General features: G+C 36.0%; 1 protein-coding gene across 1 annotated transcript in view; it reads right to left on the bottom strand.

The window, feature by feature from the left end:
• LOC145285861 (meiosis regulator and mRNA stability factor 1-like) overlaps positions 1–11,576 on the bottom strand; it is a 48,774-nt gene extending 37,198 nt beyond the window's left edge. The window contains exons 1-4 of the mRNA XM_080134302.1: positions 11,397–11,576; positions 4,326–4,864; positions 2,997–3,175; positions 639–719 (exon numbers count right to left, since the gene is read on the bottom strand). Of these exons, the coding sequence (XP_079990428.1) occupies positions 639–719; positions 2,997–3,175; positions 4,326–4,864; positions 11,397–11,499 (902 nt within the window). The 5' untranslated portion in view covers positions 11,500–11,576. The remainder of the gene's footprint in view (positions 1–638; positions 720–2,996; positions 3,176–4,325; positions 4,865–11,396) is intronic.
• Between the last annotated feature and the right edge of the window lie 1,532 nt (positions 11,577–13,108).

Here is a 13,108-nt window from a genome sequence, read left to right as displayed (position 1 = left end):
TTTTGCCTTTGGTAATAGTTTTTCAGACTTCGCCTTTAAGTTTTGCGTTTTCTTTGAAAACTACTGCGCCAACAACTACGGTCTACTGCTAACTTTTCCTAATTTTGATGTTCATATTCATTGCCTTTAGGTAGCGCGTTATCACATTCTTGTAGCGGAATTTCTGCTCAATCTTTCAGTACCTATTTACCAATTCGCCATACAATAGGAATTTTGTGATGCGATGGTTTACCATTCAGGCCACATATCCAGTCCAGTTGTGGTGGCGAGTACGGCTTCTATGCCGTCCATGTTGATGGCAAGTACTTCAACGTTTGATATAAGACAAATATACGGCTGTAGAAAATACTTCCTTTAATACGACAGTTTTAACATTCGGCAACCTACACCGAACGGTGGTGGTTATTCAAGTATGTTAATCATAGGCCTCTCATTTGACGAGCTTTCTAGTACAGATAATCTTATACAAAGACAAAACCCCTATAGATTTTCTAGTTAATATATGGATTAATGAAATTAGAATGCTATGGTTCAAATAATGACTTCACTATTCATAAACGCAAGTATAACGATCGGATAAGCTGAAGTGCTGCTTATGAAAGTTAAATCGAAAGAAATTAAATTTTAAAAATTCTTACCTTCTGTCAAATTGTTCAATAAATTTGAACAGAGGAAGGACATAATCTTTTGCTTCTTTCAAGATAGATATCACTTCATGCCTGAAATCAAAACAAACTTCATGATTTGAGTGTTAGATGCAGTTTTGTGAAAAAGTTATATTTTGGAATGATTATCCAGAGCTTTAAAATAATGTAACTGAATATAATCGTGGAAAACGCTCTTCACTTGAACTGGTACCTATTTATAGACTTTTAGAATCAAACCATTATGCCAGTAATTGGAAGGTTATGTTCCTAGATATTAGCCAAACGGTAAAAGTATAGTCGAGTGTGTGTGTATGTGGGGGGGGGGGGTAAATAATTGGAGTACCTGATAATTTAAAAATTTTTCAAACTGTCGGGTTTAAGACAAATAACTTCCGTTTGCCTGCTTTCCAGCTGACTACAACCTGATTATCTTCAAGTCCAACGTAAACAAGTTCTTGACGAACCGCACTCCCCCCTAAGTAATCCAATTTACAAAATTTCCACTACTTATGTTTAGTACGCTATAATCACATTAATGTATACCCATTAATCCTTATACTTGACAAGTGATTCCTGTGTAACCCCCCCAAACCTGAATTTATGTTCGATATGGCTTTGATTTCGTTGTGGATAGTGTGAAGTTACAGTGTCTTATGTGAATCGGGGTTCAAGTTTACGAGCAATAAAGACAAAGATCAGAAACCGCTTGCAAGCCAATGATAAGAGTAGCCTCGTTAAAAACAGCTCCTCGCATAAACTGACTCAATGAATCAGCGTTTCCACTGAATGCTTCGGGCGTTTCATTTTTTGAACTACAAATAGACTTCACAATTTTCTATTTAGAAGAGAAAATCTTTTCTATATGAAAAGACTCCTATTAAAAAACCCTGAAACGTTCTTTTTAATCTTGTTTTTTTTTATGGGAGCAAGGGTAAAGGGAGAAATACAGGGTGTTCTCAAATGGCTGACCCCCATTCTAAATGCCCATATCTCGGAAACTACTTGCTGGATCTTAATGAAACTAAATACACTTTATGAAGGTCATAGGTTTTATTGGTTAAATTTACGAAGAAAAGTACAAATATTTGTTGGTTCTATGACAGATGTTCATAAATGTTCAATATAAGCGCCGCCTGTGACTTTGTACACGTCGAGTGTATTCGAACTCGTGCCAAACTCGCTGTAGCATTTAGGTATGCATAAGCATACCTTTTGAAATTTTTGGTGTCAAGTCCTAATTTGTTTCGTAGTTGGTGCCTTAGCAAGATTTGACAAGGCACGCTGCACTATCTTCGGTGACCCAGTTCGATCATACTCTAACACGCAAAATGCTCTTTTGAAGTGAACGGTATTTCTTAACCTGAAAAGATAGAAATGTCAAACGTTACACAACTTGAGACGTTTCTACATAAGCTGTGAAACTTTGAGGTAATTCTAACGAAAATTGGAAAGATTAGCCAACGAAATGGGGTCAAGCATTTTGGAACACCCTGTATAAGGGGGAGGGGGCAATGATGCAGGAAAGCTTAAGGGAAGACGTAAAGCAGTGAATATTTTAATGATCTACGTTCGACAAGCAAATAAAAATCGACTTCAAAGATATTTTAAAGTCTAAAACGTAAACTTCTAGAGCGTATAGACTGGATACACAATTTTCTGATGACGTATATGCCACTTGATTGGTTTTACGGCATATCAACCTATGTGGCCATTTAATGACCGAATAATTTGATATACATTAGTTATAAGTTTTATGCATATCTGGTATTCAGTGTATGTTTATATAGTTAGATAAGGTATTTTTTAAATATTGAGTAACCCTGTTATCTTCTAATATTTGAGAACGGTAGTTGGGTCACATGAGTGAATATGTCCTTTACAGTTTTCATTATATAGATTCAGTCGATTCGTTTTCAAGTTTTCGCATCTTGTTAATATGATGCACAGTGTATGGTTGCTGGCAGGGTATGCAGAGTGGGGCTTTTTGGAGTATGTACTGATGACGTATAAAAGAATTTATAACTGGGTTTTCATCTGCTTTGTAATTAAAGTCAAATACCGATAGAAATCGGCACAAGTGTTTGCAAATTGAAAAATTAGGGAATAACCATTGGCTTAGAGTGAGAATGGTTAAGCTTTTTAGGAAACTAAAGTTTGAGCTTAAAATATGAACGATCGTTTTTCCAAAGTATATTTAAGTGTTTAAGATTAAATTTTATTTAACATCGAAAAATAGAATAAACAACCGCCAGTTCATTCTGTCAAAGCTATTGGAAAATCAGTTAAATATAATTAATCCTCGACAAAAACCAAGAATCATCGACTTTTACGAAATTAACTGATACTTACTTCGCATTTGATAAAGTGTTTTGACATCCTTCAGTTTTTAAGGAAACCTGAATTCTTTTGTAACCAATTTTCTTGCGGTGGAATTGAGAAATTGCAAAACGGGCGTCTTCTATTGTGGGCACACGAACAAAACCCAAGTTGGAATTGTCCGCTTGCGTCTTTACGACTACGTTTATCACCTGCAGAAAAAAAAACGTCAATGATTTTGAAATCAGGAATTTTGTGTATAAAAAAGTCACTTAAGCAACGCATGTTTAAACGATATCAACAAATGCAGGTCTTTCATTTCAAATCTATAACTATATAGTGTTGCTAGGTACTATAGTTCATTTCTATTAAAAAAAAAGTTTTCTTCAAAACCTCGCCCCCGTTTTCTTCGCACATCCCATTTATATGGCCATGCACACATCTTTAGATTCTTCAGGCATCTAGTCGGCACGAGATTAAATCCTTACAAATAAGATAAAATCTGTTATTTCCGTTTAGTTAGTGGTTGGAAAACTGACCCCCTGACGAAATCTTAATCATTTTCTAAGAATGAAACTTTGCAGCTTTAGATATTTGTCCGGGTAACGCCAAAGCAAAAACAAATGTCTAAGTTGTTCGACAACTGCTTTTTATATTACAGAAACAGTTGCTATCCGTCTGAAGCCGAAATTATACGATCAGTTTTATTAATTGCATTATCTTAATGCTTTAAATGGGTATGTATAATACCTCAGGAAAATACCCACTGCCTTGCAGTTTCAGCTAACCATTGAGGGGTAGCACAAGTTAGCCTCCGATATTCTGGAGGGTTATACAAAAAGCATATAGATTTTCTCGATAGTGAATACATCACAGAAAGGGTATCTGAAAAATCAAACCGGCTAGAAGCCAACTGGCTTTGTAGGACAATCTAATGGCCTGTAACCTTCGACATCTGGAAGTTCTTTTGATAATCGATCCAGCGCCTTCATCCTGTGCAGCTACACTCGCTGTGGATTTATTAAAATTTGTGTTTCTGTAATAGACAGAGGACCTACCTCAGAAACGGGTGAGAATCTGTCTCGGTATCAGGCTGAAAGACCTGAAAAAGAAAAGCGGCCCAAGATGGCGACTGTTGTCTTTTAAAGTCTCCGGTCACGCGTAGATATCTAGCAGCCTCGTGTGGTATGTTCAAATTGGGTGTGCCCGAAACATAAAAGGAGAGTCGCTGGGAGGAGTGGGAGAATCGTTTAAGACATGCGAATAGAGAACGTCGACGTGTATCTCGTGTTGTGAACAACACACTACTCAACTTGTGACTAGCGAACCTTTGCTTGACATTTTAACAAAAAAGGTACTCACCATGACTGCAGAACGAAATGTGGAGTAGAGAATTTCCTTCCATTCCCTTGAGCTAATGTTATAATCAAGATTACTGACGACCAATTCAATGCAATCTTTAGGCACTTCATCAGTCCATACACCGGGAGAATCGGACACGTAGGGAGAAGTCGCTCTAGATTTTATCGGACGAAAAAGATTTTTCTTGTTTATGCAAGAATTATAAGACAACGAAGTGTATCCCAACTTTGGCCATCCCATTTCCTGCAAATCGATTTCTTGGTTATTTGAAAAAGTATTTGTCGTCAAGTCATTAAATGAGTGGGTCAGACCATTAAAAGACTGACAGCCCCTTAATTGTTTATGGAACAATTTCGGTTGAAAGTTGAGCTCATTTGGTGCAGAGAAATAAGGTTGGAGATGTTCGGGGTTGCTTTGATAGAAGCCGTTCGAAGCGGAGTCATCATGGTAGACGCTCGAAAGCGATGTCTTCATAAAGTTGGCAAACGAGTCCACATTCTCGGTTGGAACACTGGAATTCGATATGACTGGTTGCGTGTCTAAAAATAAAGAATTCGATATTAAGAATCAAAGGAACTAATATTCTATAGATAAAAGACGATTTTAGCGATGCAAACCATTTCAAACAGCTGTACAAGTTGGACACTTAGCAAAGATGATGAATCTAAGATCAAAAACGAATTTAGTTACATTTAGCTCATGACATTTTAAAACTGATCTTCAACAAGTATGAAGTCTAAATATTGAATATATTTGGCGGCCAAACATTGACAGTATTGAAGAATGAAGCGATTTTTAGAGTAATTACGGCTTAAGGAAGGTATGTTTATGGAAATCGCTCCAGACACGGTATCAATCCACTTTATAAAGTTATTAGCAAACGATAATTATACGGATCGATTCAGACAAAACTATTTCACCTTTGTCAAACATAGGTTATGAATAGGGTCGTGACAACATTCTTTCCATTGTTTTGACTCTTTAGTATATATCCGTTAATATCTTATAGACTGATGTGGTTCTCGAAGGATTAACCGTGTCTAATCGTTTCGGATATATACTAGAGTAGAAAAAAAAAGGCCGATAGCCATTAGTCGCGTGCTCTCGTAATGAATGAATGCGTGAATGTATGATTGACATGAAATTCTTAAAGATAAACTAAAATGACCGAAAAATGGGCTGAAATGACTTAAATAAATAAAAAGTAAATGACTTAGAATGCATTGAATGACCTTAAAGACTTTAATGCTTAAAAATAACTGGAATCCTTCAAAAAACAACTTGGATCTGGAGAATGACTTGAATGGCTTTGAGACTGACTGGTTATAAAGTGGGTGATCATTTTATATTAACAGTTACAAAACAAGTACAGCATGCAAGAACAGATACTACACTTTGAAAAGGGTATTTATTTGCTCCTCCACCGAGCAAGTTAGGCACAAGGCCGATTTTTTATGTGAGGAATGAAGGGGAAATGGGGACCAGCTCCTCGGGGAGTAGGGGAATTGGATAGTAACAATTGGTATGAAGGGTTGCCCCTACATTGACCAAGGTCTTATGTGGGATTGCCCCCACATATGGTCTTTGCTTGCAGTATCTGCCGGAACAGATACACTTTGATCTTGGCCGAAAGGCCAAGAAAAGCTTAAACTAAGACCAGCATCCATTAACAGACCTTTGATCTTAACCAAAAAGGCAAAGCACAAGTATTACAGACAGACCGACTGACGGAGTGGCTTATAGAGTCGCTTCACGCGACTAAATGTTGTCACAGACCTAGTTATTAAATGTGACTACAAAAACTAAAGGAATGATTAATACGGTTAAGATAATGATCATAACTGTTCGCCTGTTTTTGGATATAGATGGCGTAGGAAATTTGATGTTCCCGTCATGACCTATAAACTTAAATATTAAAAATTCTAACTTATTAAACCATCGAACTGTAAAGATGTGAGAGCGAAGAAAATTAAATGCGCCGAAAGATCTTTAAAGAAGAAAAAAAAAAAGATCATTTATGTAACCGAACAGAACAGTTTAAATTTCTATACTAAGCTCAACATATCGCAGCCTTAGCACTTCAATCACAAAAGGATATAATTATACAACAGTGAACAATACATCTTAAGTTGTTAAATAGAAAAAGAGGATCATCAGCTGATTACCACTGCTTAATAACTAAGGTGGACAGTTCAGTTACTATTTAAGATGCACATAAAGAGTACGGTTGTTACAAAACAGGCAAATTTATAAGAAAAGTTATAAAACTAAACCCAGTCTAAAAGTGATTTGTAGCAGAAACAAATAGAACTTTTCTTGTGCGTCAGTGCCTCCCCTGACTGTGCGATATGGCACATGCTGACCAATCATAGGCATAGCACAGGGATCTTCCTTAGCCCCTTAAGGAACTATAACTGCTTCCGTCCCGGACGAGAAAACTACCCTTTTCCAGCGAGAGGTCAAAGAGAGCGGACCTGTTTCCTCACACTATGCCTACAATTCCCACTTGGGATTAACTACCGGGCAAAGGCAGACGAGTTCTATCCTAGCTAGATCTAAATGGCATCATGCCCTTGCTTCAATAAAGCTTTTCCTTGCAAGTTTTACGAAGTCGTTTGTTCGTTTATTCAGTAGCTTGTGTTGAAATATTTATTTTATTAGGGAGTGCCCGAAAAGCATTAACTCAACTCTCTAAAGATTTTATAAACTCAAAATCACTAACACTACGATAGAACTAAAATTGCCTACTTTTTAAATTAGGAGTCACCACTTATCAAGGCCCGAAGGCAACTCGAGGATAAGGGTTAATGAATCCAAGGTGGTAGTGTAGTAATCGTTTGTGTAAATTGGGTAGAATTTATGGGAAGGCTCAGCAAAAACCTGTTTACATCGAATAGAATCTGCGTTTACATTTAGGCATAGAGTGGTGTGGGGGAAACGGTTTTAGTGGTTGTAGCTAAAGTGTTTGAATTTTTAACACAGAACGGATAGAAAGTGTTATGAATCTGGAACTTTCAGATTTATTTTATTCCAGAATATTTTGGTACACAAGACGCACATTTAGTGCCACGAGTTTTAAATCTTCGTTTGAAGATTTCTTGCAAAGATTTACATCGACAAAGAAAAAAATTCCTGCACTACTTAAAAGGAAAAATTCAATATTTTCCCAATGTCTGCGAAGATTTGTATATATCCGATTATATCTATAGATTTCTCAGGATATAAAGATTTAGGTTTTACAATATAGTAAGTTTTTGAAATCCGTTCAGCGTGCGTTTATTTCAGTGGTGTACATTCATATAATTACGTTTCATACGATTTCATAAACTAGTCTCCAATTCAACCACAGAACACGAATCTGGTATTTATCTTTCACGGAAAATCCGAAAATTAAAGTACTAACAAAAGAACTGGTTTGCCAAATTTTTCATAGTTTCCACATTCCGACATTATCTGCTTCGAGAATTTTATAGCACAAAAAATAATGTCGGTGATTTTTAAAAGCATTAAAGAGTAATTTAGTAATTTTTTTTAAGAGTTTACAAAATAGAAATTTTAGGAAAATATTTCGAGAGTTATACCAGAGATTAAAAAACGAAATTAAAATTTCCGTTCCATTTTCAGAGCAACCAAAAGTTTTACCAAAATATTTGAAGATTAAAGAGGTTAATTTATTCACGTTTAAGATGTTTTTCAAATCTTGCTAATTGATACACGATGTTTCTATCGTTGCATTTCCTCATGCTCTTGTTGATCTAGCTTCCTAGAAGCTTAAAACCCGACTCTTTATATCATCCACAGCAAAGTGAGGTCCGCGCAATATTCTGAAGGTTAGATACTACGCAATCGGGGAGCGCAACGGCCAAAATGCGAATTTTACAATAGCCTAGAACAGAACGATTTATTGGAAAGTTTCAGAAATAAAACTAAAAGCATATTCTTTCCTCTCCCGTGAAATATTTCCATAGTTATACGCTCCAATCTATTTTAAGATAAATAAAATAGAAATGGTATTACAACAGTCCGATTCATTTTATAACGATTGCCTGTAAACACGATCAAGATATAAACTTTTGTACATTTGGATAACGACCGACGATTTGTATCATTCTTACTATCTTATTCGCACGTTTCGGCAGATGTAACCTCCGATCTTAAAGTTAGGATCGGAAATTATACGGAATTTAGCAGTCATTGGTTTAATCCACGAGCGTTGTTTCGTTCTGTTAGCCATGGCAATTTAAAACCGTAATTTTATTAACATAAAAGGTAATTGAAACCCCAACCCCCGGAAGACGGGGGCTTATAACGGACTGCAACTTAACGCCTTTGTGTTGCGTTACACGTATTCATGGAAAAAAAAAAAATTGAAAGCCGAAATACAAAACTAATTTTGCTCACGCTCGCTTATTTTGCAAATGCAAAGTTTAGTTCAAAACACTTGTTTTAAGAGGGTTTTCACTTGTTTTAAGAGGGTTTTCACTTGTTTTAAGAGGGTTTTCACTTGTTTTAAGAGGTTTTCTTTAAAATGTTTTAAAACGAGATGAAAAACTTATCGCTACATTGGAAGTACACTGAAACCTAAGGTTCTTAGAAGGTAAGGATTTTAGTTCACGTTAAATGAAAAAGCCCCCCCAAAACCTCATGAGAACTAAATACTTGTCTGACGAAAGGATGCACGAATTAGTTTACCGATAAATTTAAAGCGATTTGTAGGTCCACTTTTTTCGAAGTACACTTGATATAGCAAGAACAATGTAAGTGACGCCATAACACCATGCATTTTAAAACCTCGCCCACCCAAACCATTTATCTAGTCATAAAAGGGTATCAGTACGAAACTAACGAGTGGTTCTATACAATTTTAACGTATACAATACGTTAAGATCCAGATTATCAATAATCTTTTTAGTGAAAACTGTTGAACAGGACGTTTCAAAAAGCTTTGTTGCATTGATTACAATTTCAGTTTTGTAATAATAATTGACCATAATTTTAGATAAAACTAGTAACTAGATATCCACGACTTCCAATGCACAGAATTGTCCGAGGCAGGCACAGGTCATTGCTGCACCCATATATGTAGAATAGCAATTGATAATTTTACTTTACACTACGTAGCGAGAAATTACCAAGTTATCTTTGTAATTGCCGAAAACGTTAATTTTGTAATTCTATAAAATTTGAATTGGACTATAACCCAATCTTAAGTGGAGATTTGTTCAAATTCTTTAGAAGCAATAAAATTGCAAATAAAAGTAACCGAGTAACTTTTGTAACTGAATATTGACGACCATTTATAACGCGTTAACCCTTATCCCTGAGTGGCTTCCGGGCCTTGATAAGTGGTGATCACTAAAAAAAAAAAAAAAAAAAAAAAAAAAATGGCCATAACGTTGAAACTCCTTATCAGGTGTTTCCCATAGCATATCACCCAATCCATTTCAAAGGTTTCACATTGAAGATACTCGAGTTAGACTTTCCCCACTTATCGGGTATCAGAAGTGCAAGGATTTCGTAAATTCAATATTCATGTCGAAGACTTAGGTTCCCCGAAAGGAACCTAGTTGTCGTTGAACATTCGATTTCTGCTCAAATAAAATAAATGAACCAGACTAGATTTGTCTAAATCTAAAGTTATTAAATGGTTAACATTTAATCAAGTAATTCTGACAGTTCTCATAACGTTTCGGCGTATGCAACTTCAGACTTTCTAGTAAGTATTGTCAAACTCAGAAATTAATACGCATTGTTCGATTAGACGTACTTGATGACCGGAGTCTAGATTGACAGAAACGTTATGAAAACAGACAATACTAGTCCGAAAAGCAAGATTAAAATTCGGAAATATAAAATTCGATATAGGTAAAGTAGTGGCTTTTCATGGTTATGTTCAAATTTCAAACAAGTTTACGAATAGAAATCTAGTACTGGTTTAGGTTAAATATTAGTTCCTTAAAACAATGGACCAAAGATCACTTGATATAAAGTGCGGAGTTTCACTTCGAAACTTACGTTTTGTAGTTTATATATTAATACGGTCCCTCTTGCGATTTCGATAAACCAAGATGAAATTATTGGGACACATTTAGAGTTACACCGCCTGTAAGAATGCAATCTGATTGGCTATTGAAATTGACGTAATTATTCCTATTTACTTGCCTCCTCACGAGGGCCAAGTTAGACAAAAGGTCGGTTTTTAATGTGGGGCAAATCCAGCTTCCAAAAGTGGCACTCTGAAGAGGAACAGAAATAAAAATTGCTATGTCATGAAGAATCTCTTCCCCACTACTGACCAAGGACAAATGGTCATGTGTAGCAAGCACAACATTACTCCGAGCAAAAAATCAAAATGCAGATATCTTATTTTTACAACCGGGCTACGCCGGGCGTCCCTGCTAATTTAAATAGCTAAGCAGTTTTAAGAGCTACAATAATCAGGAGTCCATTTACGCTGAACATCTAGGATGCCAACGTCAATATTTTACATTGAAAAGTCCACGGGTCCTAGTTATAATTAAAAAAAAAAAAAAAATTAAATCCCGAATTTCAAACAATGTTGTGCCAACAAATATTTTGAAGACTATCCTTTCACGAATTCAAGTTCGCATATTTCAGATTTGTACCAGTTTTTCGGGGGTGGGGGTGGTGGAAATCACCCAGCTTGTATTTCGGCGAAGTCGCTTTCTACTAGAAAGCCTTATATTTTATAAATATGCAAAGGGCGGACCTGCACGAGAATCACTTCCCCTCTATAATTTTAGCCGGTATTCTGCAGTTGGTGCCTTTTTTTATACGACCTAACCCAGCGTAGTATAAACATTAAGTATCCCCTGTAAAGAACGGCTTTCGGAATAAACACCCAACATCGAAATATTAAAACATGCTATAAAAAATTCTTGTTTAGGTCCGACATGCTATTTCATCGGATCTCTAAAGAATTTTGTTCACCAATAAATCTTATTTTTTAATGAGGAATTTAAATCTGTTGGAACACTAATTACGCGGGGGGAAACAGCTTAAATTTCGAGAACAATCAAATTTATAAGTCGCAAAGTTTAGTGTACTTACCAGCAACAGATTCGAACTCTGTACGAATTGGGTACATCATTTGAGGCGCTCTTGTCTGGTAATCCAAACTGATTTTCTTGCCAAACACATTTGTGACATTCATGGCCGATTTAAAATTTGAAACTTTACGAAAGCTTCCGCGTTTTTTGATAGTCCGGTTAAAAGCGAATGGTAGGCGTACGTCGAAACTTGTATTATTTTTATAGTTTAACTATTACGACAGTGTGAAAGGTATTATTCACGTGACATGCCTTTACCTCCTGCATAATTTGCATAAGTGACATTAACTAAACAAGTAAGAAAGATACAGTTTTGGAAATTAAGTTGTACCCGTGACCCGTTGGGTCATAGACACTACCAGCATTTTTCCATTTCGATTTCATTTCAAAATTCATAGACTCTGATATATCGAACGTCGGCCAATGAAAATGAATGTTATTTGGCTTATTTTTTCGTTTCATTTTTTAAACAAAAAATGAATTTTACTCCCTTCCCTCAATTAAAAGTTGTTTAAATTAACTAGAAGTTAAGATACTTCATTTTTTTTCACATCCGGATTTCTGATTTTTCGGGTAACATTTCCTATCAAAAACTGCTTTATATCTTATTTCTACATTCAGTCTTATCCATTTATAATGGTTGTCATTTAGTTTCGACCATGGACATATCAAGATATATCTCGTTCTTGAAATAAAGGAATAATAAAATAATTAAAACAATTTAAAATCAATAAGTTTTCATTTTAAATAAAATAATTTGCATTAACATTCATTTATTAATTAATCTTAGACAGGATTCAAAAAAGAGTTGCCACCATAATAAGCCCCGCACTGTCAGCTAGGCTTCAACCTCTGTCCCATCGACGAAATGTTGCATCCATCGGCATGTTTTACAAGTATTTTAATGGTAGATGCTCCAACGAACTACAAGTCCTTGTACCCTCTTGATGTAAATACCCCCGACAAACTCGACAAGCGGCAAAGTCCCACCCCTACACTGTAGAGGTTCTTTGGTGTAAGAAAGCTTTATACTTGAATAGTTTCTTCCCTAGAACTGCTAGATTTTGGAATTCCCTTCTGGGTTCCCGCTTCCCTGACTACACTGACAAATTATGCTCCAGATAGTAGCCCCCTACATAAAGTGTCACTGCGCCATGTTTGGGATGAAAATGCAATTAAAAAATCAAACTTGAAAATATCATTAAGATCGAATAAGACGGTTTCGAATTTTTGAGATGAGGATGAATTATTCTGGATTCTTTGGATTCTTTGGACTATTGATCTCATCTAGAGTGTCATTTTTACAACATTCGGTCGATGTAACCTCCGGCCTTCTTCAGGTGTATCTTGTTGAACTCGGGAATCTTTGTCTTTGTGTTGTACTCGGAAATCTGCATGGAATTTCGAACGAAACCCTTTATTTACCCAACGGAGGTAGCATGCTCTCGTTCCGTCAGCCATGACTTGGTGGAAATTCTAAGTAATTCGCAATTGTATTTTGAGTGTCGCAGTGAGGATTGAACATTTAACATCCAGAAAAGTGTAGCTTACAACTGGATGTTAACAGATACTCTATCCATTGCGCCATGGGCCGACAAGATTTCCTAGTTTCGCAAGATATACCTGAAGGTTGGTGATTACATCGACCAAAACGGTGTGCAAATATCACTCAATATAAGAACAATGGCGAGAAGAATCCAAATAATACAACGA

Source organism: Euprymna scolopes, chromosome 10 (assembly GCF_053919585.1).
Source record: "Euprymna scolopes isolate OS-2025 chromosome 10, ASM5391958v1, whole genome shotgun sequence".
In the NCBI taxonomy this organism is placed as follows: domain Eukaryota; kingdom Metazoa; phylum Mollusca; class Cephalopoda; order Sepiida; family Sepiolidae; genus Euprymna; species Euprymna scolopes.
The sequence above is the reverse complement of the archived record's forward strand: the minus strand, read 5'-3'. Positions and strand labels throughout refer to the sequence as shown.